This window comes from Periplaneta americana, chromosome 8, assembly GCF_040183065.1.
Source record: "Periplaneta americana isolate PAMFEO1 chromosome 8, P.americana_PAMFEO1_priV1, whole genome shotgun sequence".
Taxonomy (NCBI): domain Eukaryota; kingdom Metazoa; phylum Arthropoda; class Insecta; order Blattodea; family Blattidae; genus Periplaneta; species Periplaneta americana.
The window spans coordinates 61,799,989-61,825,361 of record NC_091124.1 but is presented as its reverse complement, the minus strand read 5'-3'; the positions used below and the strand labels follow the sequence as shown (position 1 = coordinate 61,825,361).

At 36.8% G+C, this 25,373-nt stretch overlaps 2 protein-coding genes across 10 annotated transcripts in view; both read left to right on the top strand.

Annotated features, from left to right (window-relative positions):
* The window catches only part of Epp (Ecdysteroid phosphate phosphatase), a 54,786-nt gene extending 40,427 nt beyond the window's left edge, over positions 1–14,359 (top strand). For 4 of the 5 annotated variants that reach the window (XM_069832943.1, XM_069832941.1, XM_069832946.1 and 1 more), the window contains 4 exons: positions 2,517–2,649; positions 5,184–5,399; positions 10,633–10,884; positions 12,827–14,359. In XM_069832943.1, the coding sequence (XP_069689044.1) occupies positions 2,517–2,649; positions 5,184–5,399; positions 10,633–10,884; positions 12,827–13,065 (840 nt within the window). In that variant the 3' untranslated portion in view covers positions 13,066–14,359. The remainder of the gene's footprint in view (positions 1–2,516; positions 2,650–5,183; positions 5,400–10,632; positions 10,885–12,826) is intronic. The other variant, XM_069832942.1, reaches the window with a different exon arrangement.
* A 3,495-nt stretch (positions 14,360–17,854) lies between these two features.
* The window catches only part of LOC138704752 (GON-4-like protein), a 65,006-nt gene continuing 57,487 nt past the window's right edge, over positions 17,855–25,373 (top strand). For 3 of the 5 annotated variants that reach the window (XR_011333422.1, XM_069832936.1, XM_069832937.1), the window contains exon 1: positions 17,855–18,133. The gene's annotated coding sequence lies outside the window, so the exon portion shown is untranslated. Of the gene's footprint in view, positions 18,134–18,307; positions 18,413–25,373 lie in introns of all 5 variants that reach the window. The other 2 variants (XM_069832939.1, XM_069832938.1) reach the window with 1 other exon arrangement.

Genomic DNA, 25,373 nt, shown 5'->3' with positions numbered 1-25,373 from the left:
CTTATTTTTAAAGGACCATGTTAGCCTTTCTGTATACAGAAAATAGCCATTTTTAGGCTTTATAAAAATTACAATACACGATCCTTTATTACACAAATCAACAAATAATAATTTTTACCTATGAGTAAACTGAAATAAGTGTGTTGATTACAATATATGACAAGACATGTCTAAATTTTTCTAGCGCAAATCTTTTTCTGTTCTTTGTCCAATGATTTGTATGTTGAAAATGTCCCTTTAACAAGCAGGATGTTATGGGAGCAAATTTCATCTATGCCACAGATGCTGGACCCTAATATTAAACGCTCAATTTAAATAAAAATAAAAGTGGGATAGAAATTAAATCACTTCGAAAATATGCTCATTTTGAAAAAAATTGTAGATATAAGTAAAATCTGATAATCAGCATTTAATATTGAATAATTGGAAGAGGAAAGTTCTATTCTGAACCAGAACTTGAACAGGACTGCCAACTTTAATATTGCTGCTGTTCTAACCACTAAGATATCCAGGTTGAACTCCCTGTCCAAGATAGAATTTTTCTCTTTCAATTATTGAAACTAGCCAACAGAAGGCTGATAAGAAAGCTAACATTTACTTAACTGTTTACTGCGTAGCCTACTTATTTTCGACAGGTATGACAGAAGATTTTTTCATTATTTGTTGTGAAATTAGAATCGTCACCTATCCATTTTCGAAATAAATTTACGTGTAATGCTGCAAATTTTCTGACGTCTAAACTGTAACTGTGCCAAGAAGTAACAAATTTATCAAACGAACATCACCTGGTGAAATGCTATGAAAGTGTGTCGTAATAGATTGTTTGCAATTCAAGACATTTTTCTTCTATTGTAAATATAATAATTACCTATTAATCATCTAGCTTTTTTCTTTGTTGTTTTTGTCCTGTTTAGGCAATGAAAAAATTAAATAAATTTCATTGCATTTCATTTTTATTCTATGTCTTATGAACTAAGTCCAATAAGAAAAATCAAAGCCATTACTGGAATCAGTGCATGGATTCCCATAAGAATCAGCTGTTTTCATTCCGGAGGTATGATAATTTTTTTTTCTAGTGTAATTTATTCCTATTTAATATGTGGGTCTGCCACTACAGCATAATGGATAGTGCATGTTCTTCCCAACCAAGCAATCCTTAGTTGGATTTCATGACATAGGCTGAGATTTATCTCCAGTATACAAGGCTGGGTGTTTGTCCCTTGTCTTGTAATTGTCCTGTGATGTCTCTGCGGTTGTCCTGCATCATTCTGACCATATAATCAGAGAGGCCCACATTTAAAGAGAATAGTGTTGGTCCATAGACACCCTCTCCTACTGCGTATTGATTGGTGAAAGGAAGAGTAAATAATTAGACGAAGAAGAAGAAAAATATCTGAAAAAATGTCAAAATAATCATGAGAGAACTCACTACGGATTGATTTTATGTCTTCGTATTTAAAGGCCTCTCTTCCACAAATTTTGATTATATTAAATCTCTTAGGAGCAACTATCTTACTGAGAAAGGCAATCTGTTGTAAAATGTTATTCTGAGGAAAATAGAAGCTATGGTTTGATTGTTGATACAAGAAAGAAATTTTTTGGTGGATTAAAAATCATGAGAGACTGATTTCCCGATTCTGGAAGATTTAAAAACTTTATCATTTTAATGTCACAGGAGTTTAAATAGCCTTTGTTATATGTAATAATGCAGAAAGAATATACAGATTTTCTTACAGATATTATATCTGCTGAAAGAAAAATTAAATTTTGGATGATTTTGCTGCCTTCTTCATGTCACTACGGTAGCTTTAAATTTATGTGATACATAATTGAATTTCCAACATCCTTGTTTCTTAATATGTCCATAGGATTATTTGGGTTGTAGAGTGAAGCAAGAAAATTTAAATAGTCACATACAAACCATTTTACAGTTCCACCCAACTCAGCCCCACTTCTAGATGTTCTTTTCGTTTCTAGTTTTGTTTCTTCACGAAGGAACTGACTTAATGTTATGAATTTTCTGTCCACTTTTACTGTTCAATATGGACCTAAAACAATCCTTCTCGATCAGTTTTTATAATCTTTGTGAACGGCATCCTACAATAATGGATTTGAATAATTCCGCGAGTTGTAATATTCTTTTATTTCACTACTCCATTTTTCACTGATACATGTGCTACTAAATGAGAAGTATGCATGTGTAAGTTAACACTCTCTCAGCAAGAAGGATAACTTAGTCTCAGAACATGACAAATAGTATGTAGCATGAAAATTGTTACACAACTTCATGTACCTGGTAATAGGTTTCTGTAACTTTCTATAACATGCTACAAAACAAAAAGTTTCGTAACATAGTTCGATCGGATGTAGCCTCAGACTATTTTAAGTTTCAGCTGGAACCATCTAAAATATATTTTCTAGCACCACCACTGTTCGCGAGTATAGCCTCAAATTATTGTGGGAGAGTTTGATAGTAGAATATGTACCATGTCTTAGTAATCTTATATGTGTTTCAGGTTAGTTCAGAAGTTGAACCTGTAACCATACCCGAACCAATTCCAGGGCCACGTCACATTTACATTATCAGACATGGCGAAAGAGTGGATTTCACTTTCGGAACATGGATTCCCTATTGCTTTGATGAAACAGGTATTGATATTCAACATAGAATGATATGATTAAAATCAACTATGTAAGGATTATTCTTACTTTCCTATTTTACGAAGAACAGATGTGTACTGTGATGCTGTAAAAAAGTGAGTTCTAGATTTCTATGAAGATGCATCTTTCCAGCATCCCTGATACAGATAAAATGTATGCATGCTGCTTGTCTGTATAGCCCGGATCTTCTTACTTTATACCCTAAGGCCGAAATCTGATCTTTTCCCCCTATTGCTACATATACTAGTGGAGTATAGTGATTTTCTAGTTCCTAAGTTAAATTTTCTTTTGCTGACTTTCTTTCAAATTTTGGTACTGTCAGATACTACAAATGGCAGTTACTCTCCAACTGTTATGTTGACAGCAACATTTGACTTTTGTATTGTATTGTATTTATTAACATTCCATGGTATTCATATGAGGACTATTCATAAAGTAACTTCTGTTTATTTTTTACAAACCTGTGAATGACATTACAGAATTGGGTTACAATACATTTGAAAGTATACACTCTAGTTTATTTTTCCACATAGTTTTCCAGTCACATTGAGACACTAGTCGTAGCTTTTGACAAGCTTTGAAATTCCGCAATCGTAGAATTCGGCCGCCTGCGACTGAAGCCAACCTACGACGCTGGTTTTCAACTCTTCGTCATCGTCAGAGCACTTCGAGCCAAGCCACGTCTTCATGTGCATGAAGAGATGATAATCACTAGGCGCCAAATCTGGGCTATAGGGAGGGTGATCCAATACTTCCCAGTTGAACTCTCGCAGTTTGGTCGCAGTACAACACGCTGTATGCGGCCGGATTGTCATGCATGAAAATCACCCCAGAGCTCGACATGCCACGACGTTTGTTTTGAATGGCCCTTTTCAAGTTTGTTAGTGTGTTACAGTAATGCTCAGCGTTAATTGTGGCATTTCTCTCCAAGAACTCCACTAGCAAAATTCCTTTTCTGTCCCAGAAGACAGTTGGTATGAGTTTCCTCGTGGAAAGTGTTTGACGACACTTTGTGGGTTTTTTCGGGAAGTGAGTATATGGCCCCACTGCATTGATTGAAGCTTTGTTTCTGCATTCACATACCGCACCCAAGTCTCATCTCCTGTCACAGTCTGATCGAGAAAAACATCACCTTCTCTTTCGTAACGCCCAAGAAAGACAGTGCTGCTCCCATCTGCTGAGCCTTTTGTTCCTCAGAAAGGAGTTTAGGCACCCGTCTGGCAGATACTTTCCGGTAGCCCAAATCTTCGGTAATCACTTTGTACAGAAGAGTACGACTAGTCTGTAGAAAATCTTCACTAAGCTCCGACATGGTGAACCTGCGGTTTGCTGTAACTCTTTCGTCAACCAAACGAATCAGATCTGCATTCACGATACTTGGTCGACCACTTCTCTCTTCATCATGGACATTGGTTCGCCCATTTTTGAACATACGGCACCATTGTCTTACACCATTTTCACTCATTACATCTGGCCCATAAACTTCATAAAGTTGGCGATGGATTTCACTAGCTTTACAGTTTTTGGTCACAAGAAATCTTATTACAGAACGTACCTCACACCTGATGGGACTTGCGATTGCAGCACACATTTTGACAGCATGTGGCTCAGAGAGGAACAAAGACACAACCTTGACTCTATCGCTGCTCGACGCATACTGCTTCAAGGTACACACCACTGCAAGATTGGCGCCACTGTCTCATTTGTTACGCACGCTATATGAAAACGGAAGTTACTTTATGAATAGCCCTCGTACATTGCTTCACAGCTAGAATATGGAACAAGTCAAAAAACTTAATACTACTATAAAGTCTTAATTTATAGTCACAGTCTAGTTGAAATAGTCCACACCTGTGGAGTAACGGTCAGCGCGTCTGGCTGCGAAACCAGGTGGCCCGGGTTCGATTCCCGGTTGGGGCAAGTTACCTGGTAGAGGTTTTTTCCGGGGTTTTCCCTCAACCCAATGCGAGCAAATGCTGGGTAACTTTAGGTGCTGGACCCCGGACTCATTTCACCGGCATTATCACCTTCATTTCATTCAGACGCTAAATAACCAAGATGTTGATACAGCGTCGTAAAATAACCCAATAAAATAAATAGTTGAAATATATACAGAAGAGGTTTACAATATTGTCTACTAGTACAAGGTGCGTCAAAAACACCTGACGATTTTTGCAGTGCAATACAAATCATACCCGTTGAATGTCGCTGCTGTAGTGGGTGTCCTTGTGTTGTGTACGTTTTGGAGTTTAGTTGAAATGGAACGTTGGTCTACTGAACACCGCATTACTACATACTGTATAGTAAAAAAGAACAATTAATGAAAATATTCTTTAACAAAAATTATCAACTTTAATACGAAAATTGCTGAAGCCAGAACAGATTTCTAAATGTGTTTCTCGATTGATGATAAAAATAGTTTCTTTAGAAAATTGTATACTACGTCATTTGCTGTGGTCTATAATAGATCGCGCAATATATCTTGAAGGTCATGACAGTATAAATATGCACTTCATTTCTAGGAACATATATGAGAAAAGATTTGAACATGCCAAAAACAGTTCCAACTCGGAAGACTGGACCGCAAGGCTTCTTCAAAGACTGTCCTCTGACCAACGTCGGAATATTGCAAGCCACTCTTACAGGTGAGGCCATGCGGGAAGCAGGCATCATGATACATCACACATTCTGCTCTCCGTCATTGCGCTGCGTGCAGACCTGCATGGGCGTACTCAAGGGTGAGTGGTGTTGTGCAACGTACAAAAAGTTACAAAAGTAAGGTACACTAATGCTGCCACGTGAATTCGCATATGTAACCATTGCCCAAATCCTAAAGCAATGCAGGCCTTATTCATTAGTTGTTATAGGTCTTTGTTGTACATGTTGAGGTTGTGTCATTACTTATCAAGACATCCTTGATCGAAAATCTTCCCAATGGAAGTGTGTGTGTGTGCAGGAATTTTCTTTGTTTAATGTGAGGCAAAAGTCATCATTATAAATTCACTGATAAATTATGCAAAACTTGCATTAAATTGCAGAGGTTGGAGAATAAAACAAACCTAGAAACTATAAATTAGCTTATTAGCTGAGATGCAAATTTTTAGGAAGAAGGGATTTTGAAATTTGTGTAATGCTGAGAGAAATACTTTACCCCAATTGGAGATTGATTATATGGAGAAAAAAATGAGATGTCAGCGACATTTTTTTATACTGAGTGGAAGGGGACTATAGGATCCTATTGAGGTGTGACTCAGGGAGGGGAGTTAAGTATAAATGTCTAATATCATCGTGGTCATTTGTGGACGGTTATTGGTCGACAAGGTTTTCTTCACAAGAAATCTGATTAGTGATTCTAGTGCAGTTTTTCATACTGAATTCAGATATGTAGTCAGAATTTTTCCATCAGGCACAGTTTTTTTGTGACAGCTACTTTTTAAAATCGAATTTTAGCGTTTTCTTTGACCTGTCATAGGAACCGTTACCTCATATGTAGCGATTTTATCCAAGCTGTATTTAAGGAAATGATTTGTAATATTATGCTGAAGCACCATAAAACAAGCCTGTGCAGGTTCATTCATGTTTGGTCATGCTCAGACCTGTTCATCTGACATTGTGATGTGTCAGTATCGAGCTGGCCGTGAGTTTGTTCAGTAATGAAATAGTTCCTTCCTTTCTTTTAGGAAAGTGTATTGTGTACGTAGTGTTTTAGTGCTTAGTGTTGTTCATCATGCCAAGAAAGTGTGTAAATCATGTAGACAGTTTCTGCTATATTTGTGGTGAGCTGACCTTCAAGTCTCAGAGGCGACATTTGACCCCACTTGTAAAGAAGTGTTATCAACTTTACTTTGGCTGTCAGGCTGGTGATTTTGATAAGAGCTGGGCCCCAAATACATGCTTTGTTTCGTGTGTTAGATTGCTGACTGGATGGAAAAAGGGTACACATCGTATGCCATTTGCAATTCCTATGATTTGGAGGGAACCGAAGGATCATTTAAGTGATTGTTATTTCTGTTTGACAAATATTACAGGAATCACATCTAAAACAAAACATACAGTTAAGTATCCTAATTTGAAATCTGCAATAAGACCTGTCTTACACAATGAACAGTTTCCTATACCAGTATATGCCGATACGACCTTAGGTAGTAACTCTGATTCTGACCTAACTGAAACTGAAAATGCTTCAGATGAAAATAAAAATGTTCCTACTTTTGAAGCCAATACCTGTTCATCAGAACCATACTTTCCCAATCAGAAAGACCTTAATGACCTGATTCGGGATTTAAATCTGTCTAAACAGCAAGCTGAAGGTTTAGCTTCCAGACTCAAAGGGTGGAATCTACTCCAAAAAGACGTAAGAATATGTAGTTATCGTGGCTGCCATAGTGATTTCAAGGACTGCTTCTCTGAAGAAAATGGTATTGTGTTCTGTAATGATATTTGTTCAGTTATGGAAACTCTTGGGCTTCAACACCGGCCAGATGAGTGGCGACTATTCATAGATTCGTCTAAAGTTAGTTTGAAGGCTGTGCTGCTACATATTGGCAATGAACTTCCATCAATACCTGTAGCGCATGTCGTTGATATGAAAGAGACATATCAAAATATGAAAGTAATTCTAGAGAAAATACAATATGGAAAATATGAATGGTATATCTGTGGTGATTTAAAGGTCATTGCCTTGTTGCTTGGTTTGCAACTTGGGTTCACCAAATTTTGCTGTTTTTTGTGCCTCTGGGACAGCAGAGATAGGAAGTCTCACTATGTTACAAAATTATGGCCTAAACGTGAATCTCATATCCATGGCCAGAAAAATGTGTCATATGTCCCTTTAGTGAATCCTGAAAAAAATATTGTTACCTCCATTGCATATTAAGTTAGGAGTAATGAAAAATTTTGTCAAAGCTATGGGTAAACAGTCTGATGGATTCTTGTACTTGAAATCGAAATTCTCCAAAGTCAGTGATGGTAAACTGAAAGAAGGAATTTTTATAGGACCACAAATCCGGTCATTAATGGGTGATGATCATTTCGAAGGACTGTTAAATCCACTGGAGAAAGCATCCTGGCAGTCTTTCAAAAGTTTATGTTTCAATTTTCTTGGAAACCATAAAGCAGAAAACTATCGTGACATAGTGACTGATCTTCTGCATTCTTATAAAGCTATGGGATGCAACATGTCTTTAAAAATTCACTTCTTGGACTCTCACTTGGACTTCTTCCCCGAAAATCTTGGAGCTGACAGTGATGAGCACGGTGAGTGTTTTCATCAGCAAATTTCTACTATGGAAAAGAGGTAGGCCTACCAAGGCAAGTGGAGTTCCAATATGCTGGCTGACTACTGTTGGACCAAGAAGAGAGACGTTCCAGATGCAAAATATGCCCGAAAATCACTATCTACCTCTTGCTAGGTAAGTCAGAATGAGTAGTTATACTGTTGAGTTAGCTAGTTACAGATTTTTTTAGAATATTATAAAAATTCAAATGAATATCACAAAAAACTCCTGCCCGATGGGGAAAAAATGAAATTATATTTGAATTCAGCACGAAATATTCTTCTAGAAAATGTTATTTTACTTCTTGTGAAAGAAAAAAAGTTCATTTTTGTCGACTAGTGATTTGAGATATGAGATAAATAAAAGCAAACATATGGCAACATCGCAACATGTATTTACATAACAGTAACAGTTGATTCGCAAGACAACACAACATATCATAATTATGATGTCTAAATTACGAAGTGCCTTGGATTATTAGTCAAATTCCAAACTTCGGAAACTTTATGAATTTGAAATTATTAAAGAAAAATCTGATATCTCGGTTAAATAGAATATTTATAGTTTAAGAAATTATTACGTCATATATTCATAATTAAATTTAAAAAAGGACATTATCTATATCATTATTTATGTAAATGTGTAGCTGCCACGTGGTATAGTGACCAGAGCGCTGACTTACAATCCTGTGGACCCGGGTTCAATTCCTGGTGTACCCCTGATTTATAACTTATATAAGTGCATGCAGTCTGACCTGGTTAGATTTAAGGTAAATACAGCAGTATTTAACATTTTCGCGGAAAATAAAACGAGAAAAATAAATATAAATAAAATGTTGTTGTTGACCAATGCTAAGGATCTTGAATTTCTTCCATTCTCCTGCAGGCGTCTCAATAGTATTTGGTGAGCTTCGATGGTAAATCAGCATCTATTTTCTTTATTGCTGGGCATTGTAGCAACAAGGACGCCCACAGGATCCAATCTCACTGGTAGCAAGATGGTTAGAAAATTATAGGAAATGGATAGACGAAAAGAGAGAAAATTGAACATGAAAAATAGCCAGTTCTGAAATCTAAATTACCTTGCGGACGCATTCATAGTTCAAAGCACTCGTTTCTGTTGAATTGTTTACCAAGGGTTTGAGAAAACATGTATCATGCATGTAAAGAAAAATAAAAAAAAAAAAAACGCGTAAAAAATAAAAATCTCAGTGGTAGCAATTGCTACCACTGGCTACCCCCTGTGGGCGCCCTTGTGTCGCAAATGTTCTTTATCCATGATGGAGTTCTGATTTCTACAAAGGGTGCACTGTGGATGCTGGTAGATATTAATCCGATGTAGATGAGAGGTGAGACACTCATGTCTAGTGGTTAAGCGAAATATGTTGTTGTTGTTTTCTAATGCCAGGCATGTGACAATAAAGTCATTTGACCTCTTGCACTCCAATATTTTTCAAAGATATTATCGTTGCCAGCCACTGAAGCACAGATTTTGAGGTGGTTAAGTGGTTAAGCGAAATATAGCGACAGCCTTTTTTGTAGCATATCTGGGATGTTGCTATTTATTTGTCTATGGTTAGTACTGTGTAGCAGAATGTTCCAAGGTTTGCATTCTCTTTTCTTCAGGGATTCCTGTCTGTAAAAGGATTGGGCTATGTGTTTGATCCTGACTTTTGAGCATGAAAAGAGATATATAAATAAAATAATAATAATTTGAATTACAGAGAGAGTGTTTTTAAAAACAACAAGGCGTGCTCTGAATATTCATCACTGGGGTATATACTTTAGTAAATGATTTCATGTATGTGTGTCTTTTGAATAATACGTAGTTTAAGAAAATAAAGCATAAATGGTAACATCATTCATAACGTGATAAAAGACTGAATCATTGCAAAACGCGTAACACGCATAATGAGAAAGTTGTTGTTTTCTAATGCCAGGCGTTTGACAATAAAGTCAATTGACCTCTTGCACTCCAATATTTTTCAAAGATATTGTCATGGTCAGCCACTGAATTACAGATTTTGAGATGTTCTGAATCCATTTCTTGATTTGAGTTGCATAATGGACAGTTAGGGGACTGATATATTCCAATTCTACGCAGATGCTTGGCCAAACAGTTATGGCCTGTTGCCAATCTAAATGCAGCTACAGACGATTTTCGTGGTAAATCGGGAATCAGCTGTGGATTATGATGCAGAGAGTTCCATTTTTTCCCTTGAGATTGTGTTATCAAATTTTGTTTGTTGAAGTCTAACTATGTAGATTTAATAAATCTTTTCACAGAGCAATAGGTAGATTTAGTAACAGGTCTGTAAGTAGCATTGCTGCCTTCTTTGGTAAAGCATCCGCATTCTCGTTTCCCAGGATTCCACACTGGGATGGTATCCATTGGAATACAATTCTTTTATTGAGTGTTATTAATTGAGAGGGCATTTTAGTTATTTCTGCTGTTTGAGCTGAAGTTGTGTGTCTAGAGACTATTGATAGAATAGCTGCTTTGGAGTCTGACAATATCATTGCATTTTTAAATTTATTGATGTGGCATAGAAGATTCCTGAGACTTTCACTTATTGTAATGAGAAAGTATGTGGCATCTTATTAACTTCTTTTAAGTGTACCTTACTTTTGGAACTTCCCCAGTAGATTGCTTCTTGAATTTGAGATGATGGTCATGTAAACTGTGTATGTTGCAGGACTGGGGCAGGTAGAGACACAGCCCATTGCAATAGAGCCTGGCTTGTTTGAGTGGTTGGCATGGTATCCTGACTCTCTTCCGGATTGGATGTCTGTAGAAGAGCTGCAGGCAGCTGGTTTTAACATCAGGCAAAACTACAAGCCATTTGTTCGTGCAGAAGAGCTTCATGATCGACGGGAAAGTACTGAACAGTTCTATATGCGGAGCTTCTATCTGGCACAGAGTGTCATCAAAAGTACTGCGGAAAGAGGTGAGACTTCTATTACTAAGTAGTTTGGACTCTGAACGGCAGCTTTCCAATGTTTAAGGTTTATCATAGTTTCTAATACTTCAGTGTATAAAGCCATGTGCTATTATCATGAGAATGAAATCAGTCATGTCAGTAGAAATCCTCACTTTCATTACCACCATCATTTACCATTGCCACTCTCCTGCTATTAATTGCTGCCGGCTATTAAACTGAGTCTTAGAGTAAGTTACAAATCGAAGTAGTAATCTACATTTTTAAATGAGATGCTTGAAACTATCACTTCTAAATGACAGTATTATCCAGGTGTCAAAATGATCGATGTGTGCACAAGTGAAACAAAGAAGCAGCAGTTGTAAGATGGCAGCTCCTCTACACATGTGTAATCGAAGTAATAATCTACATTTTTAAATGAGATGCTTGAAACTATCACTTCTAAATGGCAGTATTATCCAGGTGTCAAAATGATCGATGTGTGCACAAGTGAAACAAAGAAGCAGCAGTTGTAAGATGGCAGCTCCTCTACACATGTGTACCATTGTCGAGCAGTGCTCTGTTGTGTGATTTCTCTAGGCAAAAGGTTTGGCAGGAAAGTTATTAATAAAGAAATGCTGCCCGTGTATGGTAAGTATTGCTTGTCACGTCAAATTGTCTGCAATTGGGTGCAGAAGTTCTCTGAAGGGTGGACAAGTATCAAACGCCGAGTTGGTTGGCCAGTGGAGATTGTCATGGAGGCAAATGTGCAACAGGTTGGCGACTTGATCAGAGCAGACTGGATGAATTTGATGTTATGGTAGCCCAGACAGTCACAGGTGATGGGTCTTGGGTGCATCATTACCAGCCTAAGACACAAGGCGTGCATTAGTGTTCAGATCAAGTTGCCATTGTTACATATGTACGGAGATTCTACCATCTTGCAACTGCAGTGACTCTAAGCAGATGCATTATTATTTCATTGTGACATCATTTTTTAAGAAGATAGAATTTTTTTCTTTTCTTGTTTTCTATTCATTGTATGACCTGGTACCAAGATCATAGTATCATGATCTTTAGCCTATGTACAATTTGAATAGTGGCTTGTCTTAAGACTTTTCTGACTTCCGTAAAACGAAAAGAAAGGAAGTACATTACTTAAATACTGGTACATGAAAATTTGCAGATGAAACTTAATTATGTTGAAAAATTGAATTGTAATTAGAATCTTATTAAAAACAAAAGAAGTACTCTTAGGCTGCTAAACGCTGTAGTTTCATGCTGCATGTTGTTCACAATACCCAATTGTAATATTTGGATGGCTCAGTGTGATCTACTTTTTATACACCAATGCCATCCATCCACAAAGAATACAGAACAACTCGAACATTCGTTAAACCAAGGCAGTCCGCAAGACAGAAGAGCTTTGTATACTCTCTACAGCACCAGTCATTTTGTGGCAACATATCGATGGTGTTTTGTAATAAGGCGTTATCAACAATTTTGTTGTTTTATATTAATGAATGGTTATAAATCATTTCTCCATCAACTCATTTCCTTGGAAAAAAAAAAAAAAAAAAAAAAAAAAAAAAAAAAGGAATTTCCTTCATGTATGAAAAATAATAATAAAAAAAACAGGAATACTGAAAATACTGAGATAAAGTAAGTAACATGAAATTATGAATCTTAAGCAATTTTTTTACATCTCCTGATTTTGTTGATAGCGCCATTTTTAGAAAACACCATCGTTATGAATTCCTTTTTTCCTAACCAGTTGAGCAGGGCTCTACTATCCACATGCCCAACAATTAACAAGTTCAGAGTTGACTCATTATCTCCTGACCAAATATTATTGAATGATTGATTGTAAGAGAATGGAGGAAATTCAAGGTCAGGAGTATTAGCAAGCAACAATTCAAACCACAAAATGCTAATACAATAAAATTTCTGACTCAAATGTTGTCTCCTACAGGTGGGAACATTCTGCTAGTCGGACATGCTGCAACACTAGATGTATGTTCTCGGCAACTCTGTGGAGGAGCTCCTCGGACCAGTCAGGAAATGACTCGTCTCATCCAGAAGATACCGTACTGCAGCATGACCTGCGTGCAAGATGTTGGTGAGAACAAATGGGAGCTTAAGGACTTGCCATTTCCTCCTGTCACACATTCTAACAACATGCGCTTTGACTGGAAAGTTCTGCTGACATAGTAATATAACAGCAGGTGGACAAGTGTAGTATATCAGCAGCTGTTACTACCCCAGCGTGTGCGTGTACACCAAGCATTCAGCAACAATTCTGCAAGTCCCAAACTCTCTGTGCAGATATTTTTATAACCTTGGCAAACCACTTTCGTTTCCGTTTCACAGCACAGAAAACCCGTTTTTTGTTACTAGTGTCGACGGCAATTGGGAAGGCGATCATCTGCTAGCGTTTGCGTCGAGAAAGATACTTAGATAGAGAGAGCAAGACAGCACACAAAGTTGCCACATCGTACTTCACGCGCACGTGCAATACAAGTAGCACAGGAGAGAATTTAAAACTATCAAAAGACAATAATGACCTTAGCTGTTATTACTGTAAGCATACACCTAACAAACCCTCTTTCCTTCACTAACAATATTTTTCGCACGGTTCTCAATCCCACACCACATGCTTCTGCAGTCGTTTCTTGTGCATTGACAACATTGCAGCTAGCACTGTGATGACTGGCAACTTTCTGCTCGTCAACGTTTTTAAAATAATTATATACATTAAACACTATTTTCTGTGCCTGCCTGTGCAGTACTTGTCTTTTACAGTCTCTCCTTCCATTTATTTATCTTACACACATACAGTATATGTTCGTTTTACTTATTCAATGTATTGAAACACTCACACATAAACAAACGAACTCGGGAAGCACTTGTTACAGACTGATTCCAATTGATTCTACTGTACAAGCGTATAACGTCACATACCAGAAATGTTACGGCGCAGATGACTGCCTTCCGAAATGCCATCGACTAAAGTGGATGTATAAGGTTAGTCTTGAATTGCTTTCAGAGTAGCTGCAGAGAATCGTGTAATTTATAATGTACGTATTTCCATTGTAATTGTTTTGTAAAGCATAGTATGAACACCATTTGAATGGGGACCAAATAGTAGGGTCATAAATATCGGATGTTGGAGTGGTTTGTAAAATAAGGAACCACGCCTGTTCCTGAATGCTCATTGTTAAACTTGATGGTTCTAGTGTGGTAACGGAATTTTGGTTCCTACATAATCTAAAATTTTGTCACCTGCCTTACACGTTGCTTAATGTGTGTTTAGAGACTTTTGTATGCTTTCTAAAACAATACGAATGTACTTAATGTGAAGTTAAAGATAGTGAAAAAAAAAGATGATTGTAAATATATAATTTTATGTTCAGTTGTTACACTACGTGAATAATTAAAAATTGTACAGAACAATTGTAAGCGCAAGAGATATATGTATATAAATGAAGTGAGCGAGATGAATCAATGGACTAAGTATGATATATTGACATAAAAATTCCTTTTCCTCTGGTAGATGTCTGTTTATGAAATCCAACAGTCCATAACATTAGTCTGGATTGCAAAGAGTAGTGAAGTGCATTCCACAGCCTCTCCTACTCAAACCCCATCCTCCTCTTCCCGAGGCTCTATTGAGTGAATTACAGCAGTAAAACTGTTCCATCAAAAATGGAGGCCTTTTCACCATGCATAAGTGTCTCCTAAGTGGTGAAGAGGATGAAGAGAATTGTCTGCTAAAATGTCGATTTTGTTGCTCTGAAAGTGAAAAATTAGAGAAGGGAAAAGATTATGGATTAAAAAAATAGCCAAATCTAAATATGTGTCATTTTTTTAAGTCTACAACGCTTTCAGCTGGTGGAATTAACGTTTAAACATTCATTGACAATTTACGCGAAGATAAAAAAAATACAAAATCGACAACGAATGAAAGACGAAACGTATCAATGCTAACATTTTGCGCCAGTTTTGCGCGCAATAAATATTGCCATGTGAAAACTAACTTTGGCAACTCAACCATGGCAACAGGCCTACCATGCTATGTTGCCAACTGGAAATCCGTCAAAACGGACGGAATTTCAACGTAGTGGACGGGAAAAGAATGGCTTTGACGGATGACGGATTTTCTGGCGGAAATTACGATTTACTGTACATCGTCTTTTGACTTTTTTAGCTTCTGTCATTTTATTTGTTTAATTGTGGGGGATTTTACTTTTTCGTTGAACTGTGTCCTAAACATTTTTTTTTTTATTCAATGCAGTGGCACTTGACTAGAGTCATTGGCCGTACAATGGCGATAAAAACTATAAGGAAAGAAAACGAAATAAAGTGAACAATGTCCAAGGAAACTATGAAGGAGTGGATGTCAGCACTGCTGCATTCTGTCTCTGGCCTCCCAGTACCTATCCGCAAAGCCGACAGATGAAAGAGCTGGACAAGTCTTAATGTGGTTTGAGTCCATGGTGTCGGAACATCCACAGAGCATGCAGTGGGGGCTGGACAATACACCCAGGCAGTGGAGGTGATTAGCCAGGCAGTCATGACCGACTGCGGCGCGGAACGTCGCAACAGCTTCTCTTCTGGGCCATTCGGGGAGAGTGGAGTTTAGTGCGTCCTTCCAGTGTTTATCTTTAATTTGGTCCTCCAAACTTTTATGGAAACGTTGTCTCACTCGACTGCTTATATTTGTAGATGCTCTATGGAATGGCAGCATGTTAGAATATGAAAGGGGGATAGTTGTTCCTTTCTTTGCTAGAAAGTCTGCTGCTTCATTCCCGGCAATACCGCAGTGAGAAGGTATCCAATGCAGATGTACAATTTTATTTAGTTTCTTGATGTCTTCTCTGCATTGTTGAATGTCATCATTAGCTGGTTGTAGTAAGTAGTTTCCAATTGCAGATATCGCTGCTTTTGAGTCACTGAGGAGGGCAATGTTTGGAAATGGGAAGGACCTGCACAACAGTTGTTTCACAGCAGTACATATGGCTCTTACTTCTCCATCAAAAGGTGTATGGTTGTTGCCTAGAGTGAGATAGGTAGAGAACAGTTGGCAATGAATTCCGGCTCCAGTGGGCATGTGTTTTTCTATTTGGGAGCCGTCAGTGTACACATGCAGCCATTTGTCTTGTGGGTAGCGCATATGTAATGTTTCTAAGGCAGAAAGACGGAGTACTTCACTACAGTCGTCCTGTTTATTTTCTATTGCAACAAGATCTAGTGCATAGTTAATATGATATAACGCAAGCGGATTGGTTGGTAGTATCATTTGCTGAGGTTTCCAGGATAGATCCAGATTATGCCTTTCAGTGATTACTTTTTGCAGGAAACCTTCTTGGGTTTTTAATCTGCGGTTGGTGTGTGAGGAGCAAGGGGAGTATTCAATATCAGACAAACAAGTGAGTTTTTCGTGAAGTTTTAACGCTAATTGTCTTATTTCTGATTTGATGTTCATGTTATTGGTATGGAGCAATAGTGAGTTTATTGGTGTTGATTTTACAGCATCAGTAATCAGTCTCATGGCTTGATTTTGGACACAGTCTAGCTTACTGATTGTCTGATCAGATGCAGTTATAAGGGCACCACAGCAATATATCATGATTGGTTTCACATATGTCTTATAAGTACAGTTTAGCGTAGATGTAGCACATCCCCATTTGGTTCCAGCAAGCCGCTTTAGTAAGGATAATCTACCACGGGTTCTTGAAGCTATCTCGGAGCAATGATCTTTCCATGTGAGCTTATTATCAAGAGTGACGCCCAGATACTTGAATGTATGGACATTGTCCAGTTGTATATTGTTGTAGATTATGGCCGGTGTTAACTGATTGTGACATAGGGAAAAAGTTTGACATTTTGATTTCTCAGTGTTCACGGTCATAGCGTTATCTAGGCACCATTTGTGTAAGTCTTCAAGAACGTGATTAAGAGTATTCGCAATAGCACTCTTGGCTCGTGATTTCGGGGCAGCAGTCCACAGGACAAGATCGTCGGCATAAAGTAAGGCATGAACATTTGTGTTCTTAGTCAGTAGTGAAACCAAGTCATTAATATATAAGTTGAAAAAGGAACAGCTTGTAACTGCACCTTGTGGAAGTCCTGTTTGGAGTTGTTTAAATCTTGATGTAGTGTCACCGAAACGGACTGTGTCCTAAACATTGAGCTCTGATCCTAGATCATAGAAGTATACATCTATGACTGTATTAAAGAATCCCCTATTTCAGATTTCCTCGTAGTAATCAAGTCAGAGGTTGAATTAATATTTTAATCAAGATTGGTAAGTAAATTGTGTTAAAGGTGTGTGGATAAGCTTCAGGGCTTCTATACTATATAACGTCTTTGGCTTCTACCGCGTTGTCTTGGTGTTAAGACAACGCGGTAGAAGCCCTGAAGCTTATCCACACATCATGTACACCAGCCGTGGAAGCCTACGCGAACAAGTTGTGTTAAAATTTGTTTTTATTTATATTAATATAGATAGTGGGTCATATATTTTTTAAATTTTGACGTTCCAGGTGTTAAACTGATGGGGATTACAATTTATGTGTTGGCAACAATGGTGACATTCAGTTGTTTTTCTGATTGCAGCGCTCTTTAAAAAAAAAAGCAGGAAAAGGGGGAAAAAAAGATACGTAATATACCCTAGATCATATATATATATATATATATATATATATATATATATATATATATTAGTATATATGATCTAGGAATATATCTTGTGTGAAGAACCAAATGAAGGACGATATCGTTTCGACACATATCGTGTCTTTGGTTTCGATAATTAAGTATTTGGTTCAATGCAAGAACCCTCCATCCTTTCCATAGCTTTTTCTGAGAAAATGAATTAAAGAAAAAGTACTGATTACATTTAGAAAATCATTTGTTTATTGGTCGCGAAGATATTAATAAAGATTACTTTTAGGTGTGCCCTGAAGATAAAAAGAGGGTGTGCTTTTTCATTTTAAGAATTGGCACCACTGTTTGCCGGGAATCTCATCTGTTACAGTCATAGACAAATAACAGTTGCAGTGGTATCACATTTGAAGTGGGTGAAATATTTTCACAGTTTTATTGATGGGTGCACAGTTGTGTAATGTTTGTGTAATGTTGAAACACCTCTGTTTCAATTGTTAGAGCAAAATACATGAAAGTGAAGGAATGTGCTAACGTAAACGCTATGGCAAGTGGACCAAATTGAGTTCTGTACTTAAATGCATTCGGAAATTACGCCTTTTCGTTTGGTACGGTATGTATTTGTTGATAATTTTATTATTTAAGGTATGTCTGTCCTCCACCAATTACAGAGTTTGTAATAAGTACTTTATTTATAGCATCGCATTTATTGCAAGCTGACAACGGTTTAGTACCCCAGGATATATTATGTTAGAGGATGAGGAATGATTTTTTATGCTTCCTGTAGGACAGAATCCAAGAATCGGCTGTTGTGAAGGATGTGTCACCCAAATACAGTATGTGCGGCTTCTGGTATGCCTTGTATATGCGGATCTGTGACAGGTTAGATGAGGTTAGTTTACCCTTTGGTATAGGCCTACCTTGCATGTACCGAGTGAAGTGAAATGTGTATTTCGCGTTCATTTTTTAAGTGTTCTGCCTCTTTATTTCATGTGTTAAATAATCACTTTTAGGTTATCTACGCCAATAAATTCTTTCCAATTTCAAATTTTTTTCCGGTAAGTTTATCAATATAGGTAAGTTCTGTACTTTTACAATCCTCGTCCTTCAAATTCTTTTCCATGCAGAAAAAAAAAACAATGGCCACGAAAGAATCACAGAAACATCTGAGTATCACTTTCATCTCAAAGCCACCTAACTTTTTTTTTACATTAGCTCTGTTTTCACTACTACATAAGTGAATTTCCATTCTCGCACGTTTCAACGCGACCCTTTACTCTCCTTTTCATTCATTTTCCGACATATTTGGCCTTTTCTGAATTCTTGTATCCTCTGCCACCCCTCTTAGTCCATTTCACCGTCACGGTGATGTTCTGCTCTGAATTTCTTGGGCATGTTTAAAATTTTCACTACTACCACAGTCTAGTATATACAGTTACGAAGCTTGAGTTGTGAGGGTGCTAGGAACAATAGGCTGTGCATTGTCTATAATGGGGTGCTGCAGGGAGACCCCCTAAGCCCTCTCCTTTTCAATATTGCCACATCAGAAATTGTAGATGCACTAAAAGACACACATCACCCTCTTCATGTATGCCGAGGACATGATACTGGGGTCAAAGGACCCCCACAAACTTCAGAAAGCTTTAAACAAACTTTCAACCTGGGCAGGTATAAACAGCCTAGAAATAAATGAAAACAATACTGTACAAATGATTTTCAGAAAAGGAGGCAAAATAGCAGAAAAAGAACACATCATGCTCGACGGAAAGAAGTTACAGATTGTGAACAACTTCAAATATCTAGGAATGACTCTTCAAACCACCGGCACATCCTTCCAAATGCACACAAGAGAAAGAGCAATTGCCGTGACAAAAGCAATATATGACATCACACAACTACAGAGCTTATCCCTGGAAACTGCAATGGCCTTATTCACAGCAAAAATCCTACCAATCCTGACTTATGGAATAGCAATAACCTGGACGCACTTCTCCAAAAAGACCCTAGAAATCATAGAAGCAACAAAGGCGAGATTCCTAAAGAAAACTCTAGGCCTATCTATACATACATCATCGCGCCTAGTATACGAGCTTGCAAGGGAAACCTTTCTCATTGAGGATCTACGCTCGCAACTACTACTGCCATCAACAGAAAAATCAGAAGAAGTTCTACACGATCGACGGAGAAAGAGAGACGAGATCTGGGAAGACTTTACTCCACAAATGCCATGGTCGATCGCAGCTGGACAAGACCAAACCAGGAATTACGCAGTGCCCTAACAAGACTGTCGTTACATAGTTTCCACCACAAGCTGTGTATCAAACAAGGATACCACGAGCCAGTGGACAATTGTGTGTGCAACCTGTGCGGGAAACAATGTGAACGATACCACTTCTCGATTTGCACTAAAAGAACACGATCCCTGACAGAGTATAGTAGGGAACAGTAGATAACCACCACATCAATGCACATTAGTGCGCTTTCATTTATTTACTTTATTGTCTGTAATGAGGCGATATTAGCGATCCTAGTGGTTAGCAACTAACTATGGGTGCATATTTACTACGTATTGAGTTTCGTGACTGTATATACTGGACTGTGCTACTACTCTCACAACCGATCTCAAGTCACACTGACGCAATCGGTCCTGATTCATATCACAGTGCCACGTCGAGGTTGCTATAGATTGACAAATCGAACTGAAACCCTGATCGAATTTCTACGTGAGCGCTGGCTGTCTTGGGGAGGAGCAAGTGAGAAAGCACGGGGGGAAGGGAGAGAGCACTATGCTATTATACTTGCAGGTCCACTCACAGTTTGTCAAACCTGCTAACAAAAGCATTAAAAGGTTGACTAGTTGCCTGTAATGCTAGCATAATGGAACCTTTCTAGCCGACAGTCGAGGCTAAAATGAAGAATCCGTTATTGTGGTAATACTGGAGTGTGGTTCTTCTATTGGTCGCGATGCCCACACACACCCTCTCAGATATTTACGTGGTGATTGGTGACTGAATGACGAGGAACGAGGGAGAGAGAAGAAAGAAAGAGAGAGATTCCAGAAGTTGGCATGTTTTACGGGGTTTCACTTGAAGTTGTCGAACAATAGACGGCCATTTTCGTTGCGCCCCCCTCATCCCTCACGCATTTAGTTCAACCAGTTATTGTTAAGAAGAAACAACTGTCCTCTATTGAACTGTTTGTACTGTACTCCTAAATCATCATTGTAGCTCTTACAGTTTCCATGCAGTAAGCATTTCAAATTGTGCACTTCCATGCAGTAAGCATTTCAAATTGTGCACTTTTTGGGACATCCAAAACTTATGTACCAGTACCCCCTCACGTACATTCGAGGAATGGCTTAGTTCTACGTCAAAAGTAGATACCATGTAAATGGCACATATCTTCTCGGTGTAAAACTATTTTGCTTAATCCTGTGTCAAATAAATATGCGCAATCATTAACATATTTTTCTCTAAGCATGGTTCCATCAAAATCATATTTCAGATCAAATAAAAGATTTCTTTACTATTGCGTCACCATGTTAAGGTAGAAATGTATTTACGTATTGGCTTCTAGTCGAATCATATGTACTGTAAATAAAAGAAATTTCACATCGAAATAAAGGTGAAAAGTTGATGTAAAAGTGGGGACTGTCAGAGAGGTGCAGGAAGCAGGATCACTCCGTCAAGGTGGAAAGAGTAGAGAGCAGGAAAGGGTAGTACATCTCATTTCCGTGCATTTTCTTACTGATCACGAAGAAAAGAAGAGTTTTTATAAAGTCTAATCATTGACAGGTTAGGTTAGGTTAGGCTTTTGGTATGCCTTGTATATACTCAAAATTGTCTAAGGATGTCACTACCCTACCCAAATCCTTCTCTCCCAGACTATCTTGTGGTGTCTTTGGTGGAGTGTCCATGCTATTGTAAAGATTTACTCAAATAAGTTTAAAAATAGGGCCTACTTTGTTTTGAGGTAAGAAACTGTACCAGCAATCTGAATCTGACACAGATTTGACTGTAAACAGAAGTTGCTGCAATCTAGACGTCCACTTTTGTTTGAGTAAAATAAGTGTTGCGTTAATTTTATTTTTCTATATTGTATCATCCTCTTAAAATTGGCTTCTGTTAATCGCATGGTGGCAGTGGCAGTATGATTGCCAGATTTCAGAAAGGAGAACTAGAAATATACTGTATGTATTAACATTGAACTTTAGACACCACAATGAATCAGCAGGTTGGTTTAGTTACATTCTTTACTTTCCATATTGGAATATAGCACTAAGTACATATTCTATCATTATTAACACAATTAGGCCTATTAAAATAATATCCTATATTTTATTTTTTGAAACTATTAAGGTAAATTCGAGGGTTCAGAATGACAAGGTTCTATCTAGTGTTTAGTAAATTTTACAGGAGAGCTTTTTAAAAGTTTGGTTGTTAATATAAACAATGCAGATAAGAACCTTTTCAAACTAACTTTATCACGCAAAATAATTGAGATTTCAACACATAATATTTATGGTACATAGCTGTGAAGTAGCAGAATTCAATGCAACGAAAATCTCAATTTTGCTAAAAATGTCAGATAGAACCTTGTCATTCTGAGTCCTCAACTTTTCATTTCATAGAAATATACTCACCACGAGTTTAACTCACCTATAAATTATTAATCCTTGTCACTTGATGGAAATATACTTGACACTAATTTAACTACAAATGAATACTGTTTATGTTATGGAAACATACTTAACACGAATTTAACTACAAATTAATACTTTTCACTTAGTGTGCAATTCTCAGCCCTTTCTCATTAAAAAGTACTGTCCTATAAAAAGCAATTTCATCATAATTGATGTGTAGGCTATGTACATTACTTTTTATTAGACTTATAATTTCAGTTAATATTCATAATAGAAAAAAAAACCCTCTCTGTGAATGCGTTTGATGGAAATATACTCAAAACGATAAAACTAAAATATTGTACAGTTTTGGTGCATCATTTCAATTATGTACAGCCATCTCTGCGGTACTGTGATAGTAGTCAACTCTGCTTTCAGCTGTTCATTTCCTTCTTCCTCAAGGCCAATAAAAAACCAATAAGATCTCCAAATACACATCTATATTAAAACGACTTTTTTATCAAGCAGTATAGCTATTTATAATGACCCCAACGAGTAGGAACTCTTCTTACCCTTCTCCCCTTTTTTTCACCCGAAGATGAAGATAGAAGCAGTCTTTGAAATGTTTTGAATTCCTTACTTATTCATTATTAGCTGGTCAATTCCACGATAGGTTGGACATTGAAGTTAAAATTAAATTTCGTGTTCAGTATATGTTCTTTATATCATTTTCTTCAGGAAAGTTCATATTTTTAGAAATTAGCAGAAAAGTTCGATTTATTTAATTCATCTTTGTTTTACATATGTACATCCGAAGTGAATATTTTAGTGTGTACTTTTGATCTGTCAAATTTACTTTGGCAGTTTGTTGCCAAACCATAACTTAAAATTAATAAACAAGGCTGTTCTCTGTTGTAATTCTATTAACAGAAAGAGAAGACTTTAAAATCAGTATCAGTTTACTTTTATGAATGTCAGTGAGTTTAAAAATTTGCTATTTTAAAAATAAGTGTTTTTATGTAACACCCATCACAGGATATGCTTAAAGTTACTCTCTTGCTCTCAGTTTTTGTCCTGAAGGCACCAATTTTTGATAGCTAAGTCAAAATATGATGCTAAAAGTACAGTATGTTTTAAATTTTTTCTTAACTAAAAATAACAAGTGTTTTAATGTGACGGGTGTTACAATATTAGAGCACGGAGAACACAGGAATTCTGTATTTTGATTTATTGCAGGTAGTTCCCACAACACATTATTAAATAGGTTTCAAATGTTGGTAAATCTGAAGTTTAAGTTATGAACAGTCGTCAATACCTGTTTCCTCCAAAAGCTTTCTTGTCTGAAAGGTTTCCCACCAAATTTACATTAAGCTGAATGTTTGGTCGAAAGTTCTGATTTACTTAAAAATTATAGGCTACTTATGTTCTATTTTAGTTAGTCATAGTACTTTTCTATTCTGTAACATTATTTCTTGCTTACTTAACAAGGAATGAATTACTGAAGATATTAACCATTAGCATAACCTAAAAATAAATGTAGATTAAGCTGCTGCATTTTTAGGATACACGAAGCTGCATGTTAACCATGCAATTATTTATTTTAACGTTTTGAGATAGCTGGATACCATATATATTTAATTGCAGAATGGGAAAATCAGCAGCTGAAAGGCAACCTGAATGCCGTAGGTGAAGAAAATTAAATAAAGATAAAATTCTGTGGTGTTTGAATAAAGAGGGATAAGTAATTTTTTGTGCAGATGGAATTTTGTTCCCCAGATGAACACACAAGTTAAATTATACAAGTGAGTGTGCAAAAATGAAAAGAATACTAGCAGTTGATGTGTTTTGTGTAGAAAAATATTTTCAGTGAGAGTTCCAAGTTTAATTTTCATTTATCTCCAAACTCATTTTTGTGACATCTCCCTTTACCCAAACAACAGATATGAAGACTATTTGCAGAAGGAGAGAGAGAGGGAAAAGCTTAGGAGAACAAAGAAGCTATCAAGAAAAGAACTTACTGCTCACAGTAAGAAAACAAAACTGAAAGTTTGAAACTAAAGGGAAAAGCTGTCCAAATAGTAAAAATTGAGACAGCTCTGAGTATGATGCTGCTTAAGTTGTTGCATTTTGTTTTGTAATTACAGTTTTAGTAAAATTTATTAAATTCCATTGTGAGAAATATAAATTTATATTTAGCATTTGTTGAAGTGAGCATATATACTAAAAAATTAAATTTATGTTAGGAACAACAGTTCAATATCAAAAGTGAATCTATTTTTCTAGCCACACTATTTTGATTTTATGGCTGTATTTTTTATTGTTTCTATTAAATATTTGTATTAATTTACTTTAGAGAGAACAATTGTGAACCTGTCAACATCATATTTGTAATTTACTAAGTGAAAGTTAACTTAAAAAAAATTGTACACTTTGAAAACATATGTCTCCCGAATAACTCTTCTCGGGTTCTTAGCCTGGTGAGTTGGAGATTAGCTTCCAAGCTTTCGACGACTAGCTGTGCCATCAGACCACATCACTTCATCCCTGAAGAAGCTGGCAGAGCTAGCCGTCGAAAGCTTGGAAGCTAATCTCCAACTCACCTGGCTGAGAACCCGAGAAGAGTTATTCTATATCAAATGCCGGGAAAGCCTCAAGTCATACATATGTCTACCGTTGATATTAGGCTACCAGTACTTTTAAGTCTATGTAGTGAACTACAGAAAATATATGTTCTATGATTTGAACCAAAAAAAAAAAAAACCCAAATGTGAAATTTCTTCAGACAAGTAACACCCGTCACATTATTAAGTAACACCCATCACATAAGATTAATTAAATTGTAAGTGCAAAGCTTAATATTTTAATTACGTCCATTATATCACTCGATTCCTTGAACTTTCCTCTCATTGAAAATAGGTAACACAATTAATTCAAATTGTGAACTTCACAGAGTTATCAGTTAAACTGTATCATTAATTTATGCATGTCTTTTTCATGTTACACCTGTCACACTGTTTATTTCACTTATATCAACTGACAAATAATGGTTAGAAAAAAAAACAATTAGTTGTGTCTGACAAGCAAGAAGTGGAGATTCATTGGAGTATAAAAGAACTAGTAAAAATATTTTATCAGTTATTGTATTCCAGTTAAATTTCGAAGAATCTCTTTCTGAAAGTAACACCTGTCATAGTGGAATTGACCAGCTATGGAAAAATTCTGATCTCTACCT